At 39.8% G+C, this 12,477-nt stretch overlaps 1 protein-coding gene across 5 annotated transcripts in view; it reads left to right on the forward strand.

The window, feature by feature from the left end:
* Positions 1–12,477, forward strand: part of ZNF831 (zinc finger protein 831) — a 151,485-nt gene that overhangs the window by 70,350 nt on the left and 68,658 nt on the right. For all 5 annotated transcript variants that reach the window (XM_073582468.1, XM_073582471.1, XM_073582472.1 and 2 more), the window contains one exon: positions 6,800–10,308. In XM_073582468.1, coding sequence (XP_073438569.1) covers positions 6,823–10,308 — 3,486 coding nt within the window. In that variant the 5' untranslated portion in view covers positions 6,800–6,822. The remainder of the gene's footprint in view (positions 1–6,799; positions 10,309–12,477) is intronic.

Raw genomic sequence — 12,477 nt, forward strand, 5'->3', positions numbered from 1 at the left:
ATTTTCACGCCCGGGCGTTATAAACTTCTGTGAAGCACTGGGGGGTTCAAAGTTCTCACCACACATTTAGATAAGTTCCTTGGGGGGTCTATTTTACAAAATGGTGTCATTTGTGGGGGGTTTCCACTGTTTAGGTACATCAGGGGTTTTCCAATCGCGACATGGTGTCCGATCTCAATTCCAGCCAAAAACGTCAAATGGCGCTGCTTCCCTTCCGAGCTCTGCCATGCGCCCAAATAGTGGTTTACCCCCACATGTGGGGTATTAGCGTACTCAGGACAAATTGCACAATAACTTTTAGGGTCCTGTTACCCTTGGAAAAATAAGAATTGAGGGTGAAAAGATCATTTTTGTGGAAAAAATATGATTTTTTAATTGTACGGCTTTATGTTATAAACTTCTGTGAAGCCCTTGGGGGTTCAAAGTTCTCACCACACATCTAGATAAGTTCCTTAGGGGTTCTAGTTTCCAAAATGGTATCATTTGTGTGGGGTTTCCACTGTTTTGGTACATCAGGGGTTTTCCAATCGCGACATGGTGTCCGATCTCAATTCCAGCCAAAAACGTCAAATGGCGCTGCTTCCCTTCCGAGCTCTGCCATGCGCCCAAATAGTGGTTTACCCCCACATGTGGGGTATCAGCGTACTCAGGACAAATTGCACAATAACTTTTAGGGTCCTGTTACCCTTGGAAAAATAAGAATTGAGGGTGAAACGATCATTTTTGTGGAAAAAATATGATTTTTTAATTGTACGGCTTTATGTTATAAACTTCTGTGAAGCCCTTGTGGGTTCAAAGTTCTCACCACATATCTAGATAAGTTCCTTGGGGGGTCTAGTTTCCAAAATGGGGTCACTTGTAGGGGGTTTCCACTGTTTAGGTACATCAGGGACTCTCCAAACGTGACATGGCGTCCGATCTGAATTCCAGACAATTTTGCATTGAAAAAGTCAAACGGCGCTCCTTCCATTCTGAGCTCTGCCATGCGCCGAAAAAGTTGTTTTCCCCCACATATCAGGTATCAGCGTACTCAGGACAAATTGCACAATAACTTTTGCAGTCCAATTTCTCCTGTTACCCTTGGTAAAATAAAAAAAATTGAACCTGAAGTACTTTTTTTGTGAAAAAAAGTTAGATGTTCATTTTTTTTTAAATATTCAAAAAAATTCCTGTGACACACCTAAAGGGTTAATAAACTTCTTGAATGTGGTTTTGAGCACCTTAAGGGGTGCAGTTTTTAGAATGGTGTCACTTTTGGGTATTTTCTATCATATAGACCCCTCAAAGTGGCTTCAAATGTGATGTGGTCCGTAAAAATAAAATGGTGTTGTAAAAATGAGAAATCGCTGGTCAACTTTTAACCCTTATAACTTCCTAACAAAAAAAAATTTTGGTTCCAATATTGTGCTGATGTAAAGTAAACATTTGGGAAATGTTAGTTATCAAGTTTTTTGGGTGCCATATCTCTGTGATTTAAGGGCATAAAAATTCAAAGTTGGAAAATTGCGAAATTTTCAAAATTTTTGCCAAATTTCCATTTTTCTCACAAATAAACGCAAGTTATTTGAATTAAATTTTACCACTAACATGAAGTACAATATGTCACGAGAAAACAATGTCAGAATCACCGGGATCCATGGAAGCGTTCCAGAGTTATGACCTCATAAAGGTACAGTGGTCAGAATTGTAAAAATTGGCCCGGTCATGAACGTGCAAACCACCCTTGGGGGTGAAGGGGTTAAACAGCTCTGGGACAGCGTGGCGAGTTTGGAGTGGCGACTTTTGTGTTTCGACTTTTATGTGGCGAGGTTGGTGTATGTGTGGTGAAATGTGTGCTGACGGTGGTATATGTGTTGAAGCACATGGTAGTGTGTGGCGCATTTTGTGTGTGTGTTCATATCCCCGTGTGTGGTGAGTATCCCATGTCAGGGCCCCACCTTAGCAACTGTACGGTATGTACTGTTTGGCGCCATCGCTCTCATTCTTTAAGTCCCCCTTGTTCACATCTGGCAGTTGTCAATTTGCCTCCAACACTTTTCCTTTCACTTTTTCCCCATTACATAGATAGGGGCAAAATTGTTTGGTGAACTGGAACGCGCAGGGTTAAAATTTCGCCTCACAACATAGCCTATGATGCTTTCAGGGTCCAGACGTGTGACTGTGCAAAGTTTTGTGGCTGTAGCTACAACGGTGCAGATGCCAATACATACATACACTTTTTCCCCCATTTTGCAGATAGGGGTAAAATTGGTGAATTGGAACGCGCGGGGTTAAAATTTCGCCTCACAACATAGCCTATGACGCTCTCGGGGTCCAGACGTGTGACTGTGCCAAATTTTGTGGCTGTAGCTGCGACGGTGCGGATGCCAATCCCAAACATACACACACACACACACACACACACACACACACCCACATTGAGCTTTATATATTAGATATCTTAATATTGAGCAGAATCAAGTATGCTGTCACCCCCCTATATTCCATATGAGCCCACACACAGCCCCAATATACAGTATGAGTCCACATAGCCCCCTATATACAGCATGAACCCCCACACATCCCCCTATATACAGTATGAGCCTCCCTATATACATACTTCGATTATTTTGGTCGGCAGGTCAGACTGGAACAGCCAGATGGGCGGATGTGGCCTGTGGGCCGCACTTTTCCCAGGTCTGATATAGTGCTATTTTGTATGGTCTTTACCAAAGGGGCATGGCTCACAAGGGTATTAATGCAGAGCAACCTAAAGATACGCCCCCCTGAGAATCCTGTGAGCAACTCCCCCTTGGTAAAGAGCATAAAAATTAGCACTACATAAAACTCCCAATACCTCTGGAACTACATGGTGGTTTTAAAAAGAAAAAACGGATTACTCAGGAGCAGCGGGAAGAATATAAGAGCAAAAATAAGCCACTTTTGACATGGTAACTAATCGCCTTTAAAGGGAACCTGTCTTCAGGATTGTGCACAGCAACCTACACATAGTGTCAGGTCGGCACCGTTGTACTGATTAAAATTATACCTGGGTGATGAAATCTGTCTTGTTGTTGTTTAAACTTTATTTTCAGTTTTGAGTTAATGATATGCTTGTTCTGCGGGGTGACCTGTTGGGGGGGTCTTCATGTGGTGCTTAGGTATTCATAATGCAGACTGCTGACAGGTCACTGATTCCTCAGTGACCTGCCCCTTTGTTTACATACAGTGGGGAAAAAAAGTATTTAGTCAGCCACCAATTGTGCAGGTTCTCCCACTTAAAAAGATGAGAGAGGCCTGTAATTGACCTCATAGGTAGACCACAACTATGATAGTCAAAATGAGAAAACAAATCCAGAAAATCACCTTGTCTTATTTGGCAAGATTTATTTTGCAAATTATGGTGGAAAATAAGTATTTGGTCACCTAAAAACATGCAAGATTTCTGACTCTCACAGACCTGTAACTTTTTCTTTAAGAGGCTCTTCTGTCCTCCATTCATTACCTGTAGTAATGGCACCTGTTTGAACTTGTTATCAGTATAAAAGACACCTGTCCACAACTTCAAACAGCCACACTCCAAACTCCACTATGGTGAAGACCAAAGAGCTGTCGAAGGACACCAGAAACAAAATTGTAGCCCTGCACCAGGCTGGGAAGACTGAATCTGCAATAGGCAAGGAGCTTGGTGTGATGAAATGAACTGTGGGAGCAATAATAAGAAAATGGAAGACATACAAGACCACTGATAATCTCCCTCAATCTGGGGCTCCACTCAAGATCTCACACCATGGGGTCAAAATGATCACAAGAACGGTGAGCAAAAATCCCAGAACCACACAGGGGGACCTAGTGAATGACCTGCATAGAGCAGGGACCACCGTAACAAAGGCTGCAATCAGTAACACACTACGTCACCAGGGACTCAGATTCTGCAGAGCCAGATGTGTCCCGATGCTTAAGCCAGTACATGTCTGGGCCCGTCTGAAGTTTGCTAGAGAGCATTTGTATTATCCAGAAGAGTATTGGGAGAATGGCATATGGTCTGATGAAACCAAAGTAGAACTGTTTGGTAGAAACAAAACTCGTGTTTGGAGGAGACAGACTGCTTAGTTTCATCCAAATAACACCATACCTACTGTGAAGCATGGGGGTGGCAACATCATGCTTTGGGGCTGTTTCTCTGCAAAGGGATCAAGACGACTGATCCATGTACATGAAAGAATGAATGGGGACATGTATCGTGAGATTTTGAGTGCAAACCTCCTTCCATCAGCAAGGGAATTGAAGATGAAATGTGCATGGGTCTTTCAGCATGATAATGATCCCAAGCACACAGTCAGGGCAGCTAAGGAGTGGCATCGTAAGAAGCATATGAAGGTCCTGGAGTGGCCTAGCCAGTCTCCAGATCTCAACCCCATAGAAAACCTTTGGAAAGATTTGAAAGTCCTTGTTGCTCAGCAACAGACCCAAAATATCACTGATCTAGAGGAGATCTCCAAGAAGAAATGGGCCAACATACCACCATCAGTGTGTGCCAACCTTGTGAAGATTTACAGAAAACGTTTGACTTCTGTCATTGCCAACAAAGGATATATAACAAAATATTGAGATGAACTTTTGTTAATGACCAAATACTTATTTTCCACCATAATTTGCAAAATAAATCTTGCTAAATCAGACAAGGCGATTTTCTGGATTTGTTTTCTCATTTTGACTATCATAGTTGTGGTCTACCTATGATGTCAATTACAGGCCTCTCTCATCTTTTTAAGTGGGAGAACTTGCACAGTTGATGGCTGACTAAGCCTGTGTGCACACGATGCAGAATTCTTGCGGATCCGCAGCGGTTCTTACCGCGCAGAAACGCTGCGGATCCGCACTGTGATTTACAGTAGCATGTAAATCAATAAAAAAAAAAACCGCTGTGCAGACGCTGCGGTTTTTCTGCGCAGTTTTCCGCAGCATGTCACTTCTTTTGTGTGGTTTTCCAGTCTCCAAATCCGCAGGGGGAAAACTGCACAAAAACCGCAAGAAAACCGCATTAAAAATGGAAGGAATCCGCAGGAAAAATGCATGTCATTTGACCTGCGGATTTCTTCAATTCTGTGCGGAAAAATCCGCAGGACAAAAAAGTACGTGTGCACTCAGCCTAAATACTTTTCCCCCCACTGTACTTACAAAAAAGCAGCAGCAGTCTGCATTATGAATATCTAAGCAGAGCACCACATGATGCCTCCCACAGGCCGCCCCAGAGCATGAGCATATCATTACCTCAAAACTGAAAATAAAGATTAAACAACAACCACAAGATGGATTTCATCAACCAAGGTATCATTTTAATCAGTATAATGGGGCCAACCTGACAGCATCTGTAGGTTACTCGGCACAAACCTGCTGACAGGTTCCCTTTAAATCACAAAACCAAGACTGTCTGGCATGACATTGAGTGGCCAATGTCTTATGTGTAAGGAAGGGCCATAATGGCTAAATATGTTTTCCCAGTAATTCCCTCTTTATCGTTTATATACTATAATAATACGTTGGCTGATAACCGCCCTACTGGCGATGTTATTAGGTTTTGATAGCGGGAAGACTCTCTGGATGGAGGCCATGGCACAGACACGTCACTTTATTGGAAGTAATAGGGACTAAATGTAATCTGAGCCAAGTAGAACAATTTCTAAGCCAATAATGAACAAATTGAAGGTCAAATCACAGATCGTGTTACATAAAAAAGAATTAGGTAAAATATTTCACCTACAGTGAATAGTTATTAGTTCTTTAGTTTACACTGGTTATAATAATACTATTATAAGTTAGATTGACTGTACACTGATATTTTACCAAGAAAGAATGCCTATATAGTATACATATACTGGTGTGATATGCACTTCAGGGATGTCGGCTTTGGACAATCTCTTTTTTGTCAGAAGCGTTTTCCAAAAAAAAGGTATTATTGTTTTGATTACATTTATAAAGCATATTCTTATGATCTTAAAGGGTTTACTCCCATCTTCATAGATGAATATTGTCAAATAGTTTTAATAAAATGCAAGTACTTTTGCAATTTATTGCTTATTAAATTTTGCAAGCTTTCTTGAGATATTAACACTTTTCATTTGCTTACAGCTCATTGCCTAGGAGACAGACTACCGATGTTGTCTAGCTTCTAAGCAGTGTGCTGAAGCTAGCCGGGATTAGTAAGTAACAACGCGCTCCAACAATCCTGCTTCAAAACAGTGCTTACAAGCTTTTTAAATTGAAACGAGCTTGTAAGCACTACACATGTTGTATTGTCTAGCAGCGGTGGTCAGTCTTCAAAGCAATGAGATGTGAGGAAAAGAATATTGTTTATATCTCAAGAACAGCTGAAAATGTAAGCAGTAAATTACAAATTTGCTTCTTTCTACTAGTCCTTTCCAACAATTTATAAAGACTGAAATAACCCTTTAAGATTTGACTTCAAGAAAGTGCCCGAGTTCCCTCACAATATTATGCCACTTGTATAGTACTACTTTTTTCCACTGATACTACAGTCAGCTCCTAAGTATCAGTGCTGGGGAGTGAATGCATTCACAAGTAATGGTTGAGGATTTCTGTAAAATGAAAATAGCAAATTCATGTAAAACAATCATAAATACTAAGTATTACTTTTTCTCCATTAAATGTGTAACTGTATTTATCTTGCATTACAAGGTTTTCATGCATTTTATGCTTTCTAATTGTTTACTAAAATCTCCATCTTATGGTTGAGTCTGCATTAACTTTTTGACTGCTACATTGCTCAGACTTATATATTTTTCTCTTTTACCATCAGATATGGCATAGGAGTGTTTAGAAATGGAAGCATCAAATGTATCCGTTTTGTCAACCAACTTGACATGGCCGTCATGCACATCAAATGATCTTCCAAACATTGATAATCACCAATTTTCTACGGCAAAAGAAAAAAAATCTCTGCAAGCCGTGGTTTTAAATGGCATCAGTCTGCCTGTAGTGCAAGTTGCCAAACAGGAAGGTCAACAGACACCCATTCAACTGGCATCAGGTGGTACAAGCTTTGCCATTGAAAATGCCAACCTATCTGTGATATTTACCCCTCAGCCTCAAACCATCCTCCAAAAAACTTCACCACAAACTCTCACATTGAATATTGTGAATACATTACCAATTCTAAGTCCAACTTCCCCTGCTGGTCTACTTGGTGCAAGCACAGGAAAATTGAGGAGTATCGGAAAGCACATATGTGCCCATTGTGGTCGGGATTGCTTGAAGCCAAGTGTCTTAGAAAAGCACATTCGATCACATACTGGAGAGCGGCCGTTTCCCTGCAACATATGTGGAATCTCATTTAAAACCCAAAGCAACCTTTACAAACATAGGAGGACACAAACACATGTGAATAATGCCAAGCAGAGCTTTGACTCTGATGGTAGTTGCCATGAAGATAGGCTCCAGGTACAAGCTGGACACAGCACAAATCTTGACATCAGCAGTGGAATGAGGGATGTAGGTATAGATAAGAATCGCTTCATCGGGAACAAAACTCTTGATGATGTCAAGGAAAATGATAAATTACTAGGAGACAAAGAAATATCTTTACTTTCATCTGTGAAGATCCCTGACAAGGTACATGAAGAACCTGATTATTCATCTCACAAGAATATTTCAACAGGTATGCCAAACCTACAAAGAACAGTGCTAGATCCAAAGTCTAAAGCTTCAAGTAGGAATAGTCAACTACAAAGGCAACATGAAACCTGCATAGATAAACAATGGGACTCTTCTCCTTCCGAAAGAAAACTAAAAAAATGTGAAAGCACAGATTCTGGGTACTTATCTCATTCAGACAGTGCAGATCTTCAGATGTTCTCTGGAAGCCCTCTTCATAGTCTGAGTGAGTGCAGTATGGAATCAGAAAACATGCTTGGCATTGGTTCTGGGGACAGTGAGGATAAGAACACATCCTTACACAAGAAGAACTTGGAGGAACGTATTTCAATGCTAATATCTCAAAATAAAGCAGTTGTAGACAACACACATTTAGACAATGTTCGTCCTCGAAAAACTGCTCTATCAAAGCAAGGCAGTATTGACCTGCCGATGCCGTATACTTTTAAAGACTCTTTCCACTTTGACATCAAATCCCTAGATACCAGCAGGAAGGTGTCGATTTGCCCCGACATATCACCTTTCATTCCATCAGAGAAGAACAAACCTCTATTTTTTCACTCTGTACCTACTCAGATATCTACAACTATAGAGAGCATGATTTTGTCCAGAAGCAACTCCTTGCCATTCGTGGAAAGTGGTAGATTAAAGGACAGACTTACTGTACATAACATTAAATCACATGGCTCAGGAAAACAATCTTTAACAGGCAGCTATGGTAATTTACTACTCTCTAACACTGCCGCAGCTTGTACGGTGGACTTTTCTTGCAGCCACCCTCGTGGGCTTGTTAGGCAAGCTGCTGTAGATGAGATGCATATTGGAAGTGGTTCCTTATCCAACTCTGCTGAAGAAATTAAAGAAAAGAAAAAGGTTCAAGGAGATCAGACTTCAAAGTCAAAAATCACAAATAAAAAAGGTGGACAAAGAAAATTAAACATGTTCTCTCACGAAAAGTGGCAAATGTATGGGGATGAAACATTTAAGAAGTTCTATCAGAAGATTAAAAAGAATGAACAGGTCAAAAAATCAAAACAAGACACTTCAGAGTCAAAAGGCACCTTCAGCCATGAAGTTTGTTTGCAGTCAGCTACTGAATTGGGAAAGCCACCTGATCATCTATCCTCTATACCAATGGTTACACCTCAAAATCCAAACTTGCACTTTACTTGTACTTATGCGATGACTTCAGGGAATAATGGGCTGGATATTCCAATATCTATTGAAAGTCATAACACAACTCTAGATAATGATATGAGGGCTCAAGGGATCCAGCCAGAATCTAAGTACCAGGATAGCCTAAATGTGTCCAAAATTGATGTGAATGGTTCAGAAAATATTCTAGAAAATTTTCAAAATCCTCCTACTAGAGATTCTGACATTATAATAACTGAAAATCAACAAAAAGGACAAACTATTTCAAGTATTCACAACCATTTAGAAATTTATAATAGCGATTCCCAAAGCCATGAAAGATCTCCATCGGATAGAAAAAAGCTTAAGGTAGCAAAGTTGAAAGGAGAGATATTATACAGCGTTTCCTTGGACATTCCAGAAAACACCATTGGGAATCAGGACAAGAATGTGGACGGCATACGAGAAATTGAAAAAACTACAAGAACATTATGTGGTGATGGAATTGGCACAGTCTTAACTTGTCATTCACTTTCTCATGGAGAAGATTATGGACAAATATCAGCACAGTCAAAAAAAGGTAATTTGTTTATCTCAGCTCCTGAACCATCATCAGCTCCAAAAGAAACTTTATTTTCACCAAGATACTTAATAAAATTTAATTTCACAGAAACTTCTGTAGAAGAGTCTATCTTACAGTCAAAAAAAGCTATAGTTTGTGGTAGATCCTTGACAGACAATGACTTAGCCAATGTTATGGAAGATCAAAACTCAAAATCTCTTTTTGTTCCAACCAAAATATGCCATGAAACATTTCTCGAAAAGCAGCTGAAAGTTACACAGAGACACGACTCTGTAATTGCACCCTTTGGAAAGATAAATCTTAATGAAGAATCTGTTCCTGTATGTTGCTCCTCTAAGATTTCCCAACATATAGTACAAAACAAAAGCTTAGACACTCAGGGAAGTTGGTATCAAAAAGTCAGGTTAGATGACACATGTCCAAAGAGTCATCATAAATTTGTGGAACATAGAGAATTGAAAGATCATTCATTTAAACAAATGGATTTGAAGGATTCTATGGCCTTAGTAAGTAGTGACACTAAATCAACCAATGACATTAACAAGTTTTCTCAGGAGGATCCATTTCTACGAGATATAGTTTTGCCTGGACAGTCTTGTTGGAAATCACTTAAGACAACTGGATTTCGACACAGAGAAAACTCATTGTTCCCTACAACATGCACCTATTTTCTATCAGATATCAAGGTCACACAGGTCACCTTTTCAACAATGAACACAGAACCTTCTTCTACTTGGTGCTGGCTGGACAAATGTCTACCCCTTCCAGTGGAGCAAAAGGAAAAGTCATATTCAGTTTATGGTTCTTTGTCAAGTGATGCCTTTAAAGAAAACAGATCTGAACCACAAGGACGAGATCTTGAGAAAGACATAAACCATAGAATAACCATTGATGGACAACCTGTGATGTCATCACTTCTGATGTCAGCAAAACCAAAGGTATTTTATGAAAATTTGCATTTTTAGGCATATCAGTCAATGACACCTTAACATTTCGTAATTTAGAAAGCATAGTGAAATTTACTTTTATTGTCATGAACCCTGATGATGAATGAATGGTGTTTCTCTAGAAGGTTCTTCTGCTTGGATGTGCAAGCTTCTAAGTAAGGATACCCATCCGTTCATTCATTGTACCACCCAGGAAATAAAAAGAAGCATTGCACAGTGCCTATTGAAGTCAGTAGGTTGTCTGTGTAATGTAGGACAAGATAGGTCCTACAGAGCAAGAGACGCTTCATTCACACCTAGAGATGTGGATCCTGAATAGAGAACCACCTCTATTAACTTCATTTATGCTTGTAGAGTACGGTATACGGATATGGGTTTTAAAATCCCAGCTAACCCTTTAAAATCTTTCATAAGACATTTATGTAGATGTAAATTGTAAACTGAACTTTTATGCTATGAAAACAAGAAGCCTGACCACTTTGTATAAGAAACAACCATTGCCTGTAAATATCAGATTCACCAAACATAAGTTTATTAAGTACAGAAAAGTATGTTAAAATTCAAAGAAGAATGCCTCATAAGAGACAGAGGACATACATGCCTGGAATAAGTGATGTTAAGATTAGACTGATATACATAGCATAAATAAAGAAAAAGGAAAAATCCAAATCGAAAAGTAATCCTATCCAATTATAGTATCAACTTGTGTGGCCCATAAGCTAAAATACACAGTGCGGTCTGCACGTATAGTGGTAATTGAATAAAGGTATCAGTACCTTATAAAATAGGATGACTGCCACCCAAGACGTGTCCGGCACTGTGTCCCTACATCCCAACATGCATTTCACCCAGCTTCTTGGAAATAATAAAATCAGATAGAGCATACCTTCCCTTGATCCAAAACAGCCAAAGTCCAGGAACGGCAGCCATGTTGGAGAGCCGCCACTGTACCAGGGAGGGTACTATCCGATTTTGTTATGCTAAATAGGTGCTGTTGTTTAGGGACTACTTTATAAAAAAGAAAAACCCCTAGAAAGTCAGGGTACATGATTATTTTCTCAGTGTTCATGTAAATGTTGGACATAGTCTGATCTTTTGTGAGTAACAAAGCCTTTAATGAAGTACAGATGGTTGGTCAGTTAATTTAATGTAATATTCCCTCAAATCTAATTATACATGCTTTTATCCATTTGCCTATGACACCATTTAATTCACATATTTTTTATATAATGTCAAGTTAAGTCTGAAAAAAATATATTTGCTTCAAACTGCGCAATCTAACTTCAAATGGAAGGACACGTTTATTTCGACCTAAATGACTTCTTGTTGTGACTTCAAATGTGACAAAATTGACAGTCTTCCACTTTAGACAGACTCTTTGAAATAATTTTCCCTTAAGCATGAACTGATTACAGTTTGCTAAAGTGTTCAATTTCATTACAGCGCCACTACAGTTTAGATTGTGAGCTCCCCCCAGCGATGATAATGCGTGCAAACTGTAAAGCACTATGGAATATGTTAGCGCTATATAAAAATAAAGATTACTATTACTATTATTATTACAGGGAAAACAAACTATTACACAGTATCTTTTTTAATTAATCGGTCTGCTAGACGCTCTTTGTAGCTGTACTGTCCTCTGTCTGGTTAAAAAGGGTCCTACATGAGGACCCCTCTCTAGTAACTCATAATTCCTTAAAAGAGTGTTTTTAAATCTAAATTTCTTGTTGTCTCATTGGTTCTTCAGGATTCTAAATTATAGATAGTGCATGCATAAAATATGTGGTTGTATGTAGAGATGAGCGCACCTGAACAGTAAAGTTCTGCGGCCATACTGAACACCTACTGTTTGGGTATGGACACCGAACATGGACTTAACCAGTAAGTCCGTGTTACTGTTCGGGTTCGGCTGCCCGTACATCGGGTGTTTGTCATGCTGTCATGTGCAGGACAGCGCGGCAAACACCGCTTCTGATCTGCGGTGAAATCATCCCCGTCGGACAGAGAGCTGCGGTTCACACACTGTCAAAAGACAGCGTGAGCAATCAGCTGTGATTGGAGGTATAAAGCTTACCTCCGGTCTCTGGTGTCAGCTGATTGGACTACTGCTCCCATCATCCGACGCCTACTGCTGCTAATAACAGCGAGAGCTGTTGCTGA

Source organism: Dendrobates tinctorius, unplaced genomic scaffold, assembly GCF_039654945.1.
Source record: "Dendrobates tinctorius isolate UK_male_01 unplaced genomic scaffold, ASM3965494v1 ptg000071l, whole genome shotgun sequence".
Taxonomy (NCBI): domain Eukaryota; kingdom Metazoa; phylum Chordata; class Amphibia; order Anura; family Dendrobatidae; genus Dendrobates; species Dendrobates tinctorius.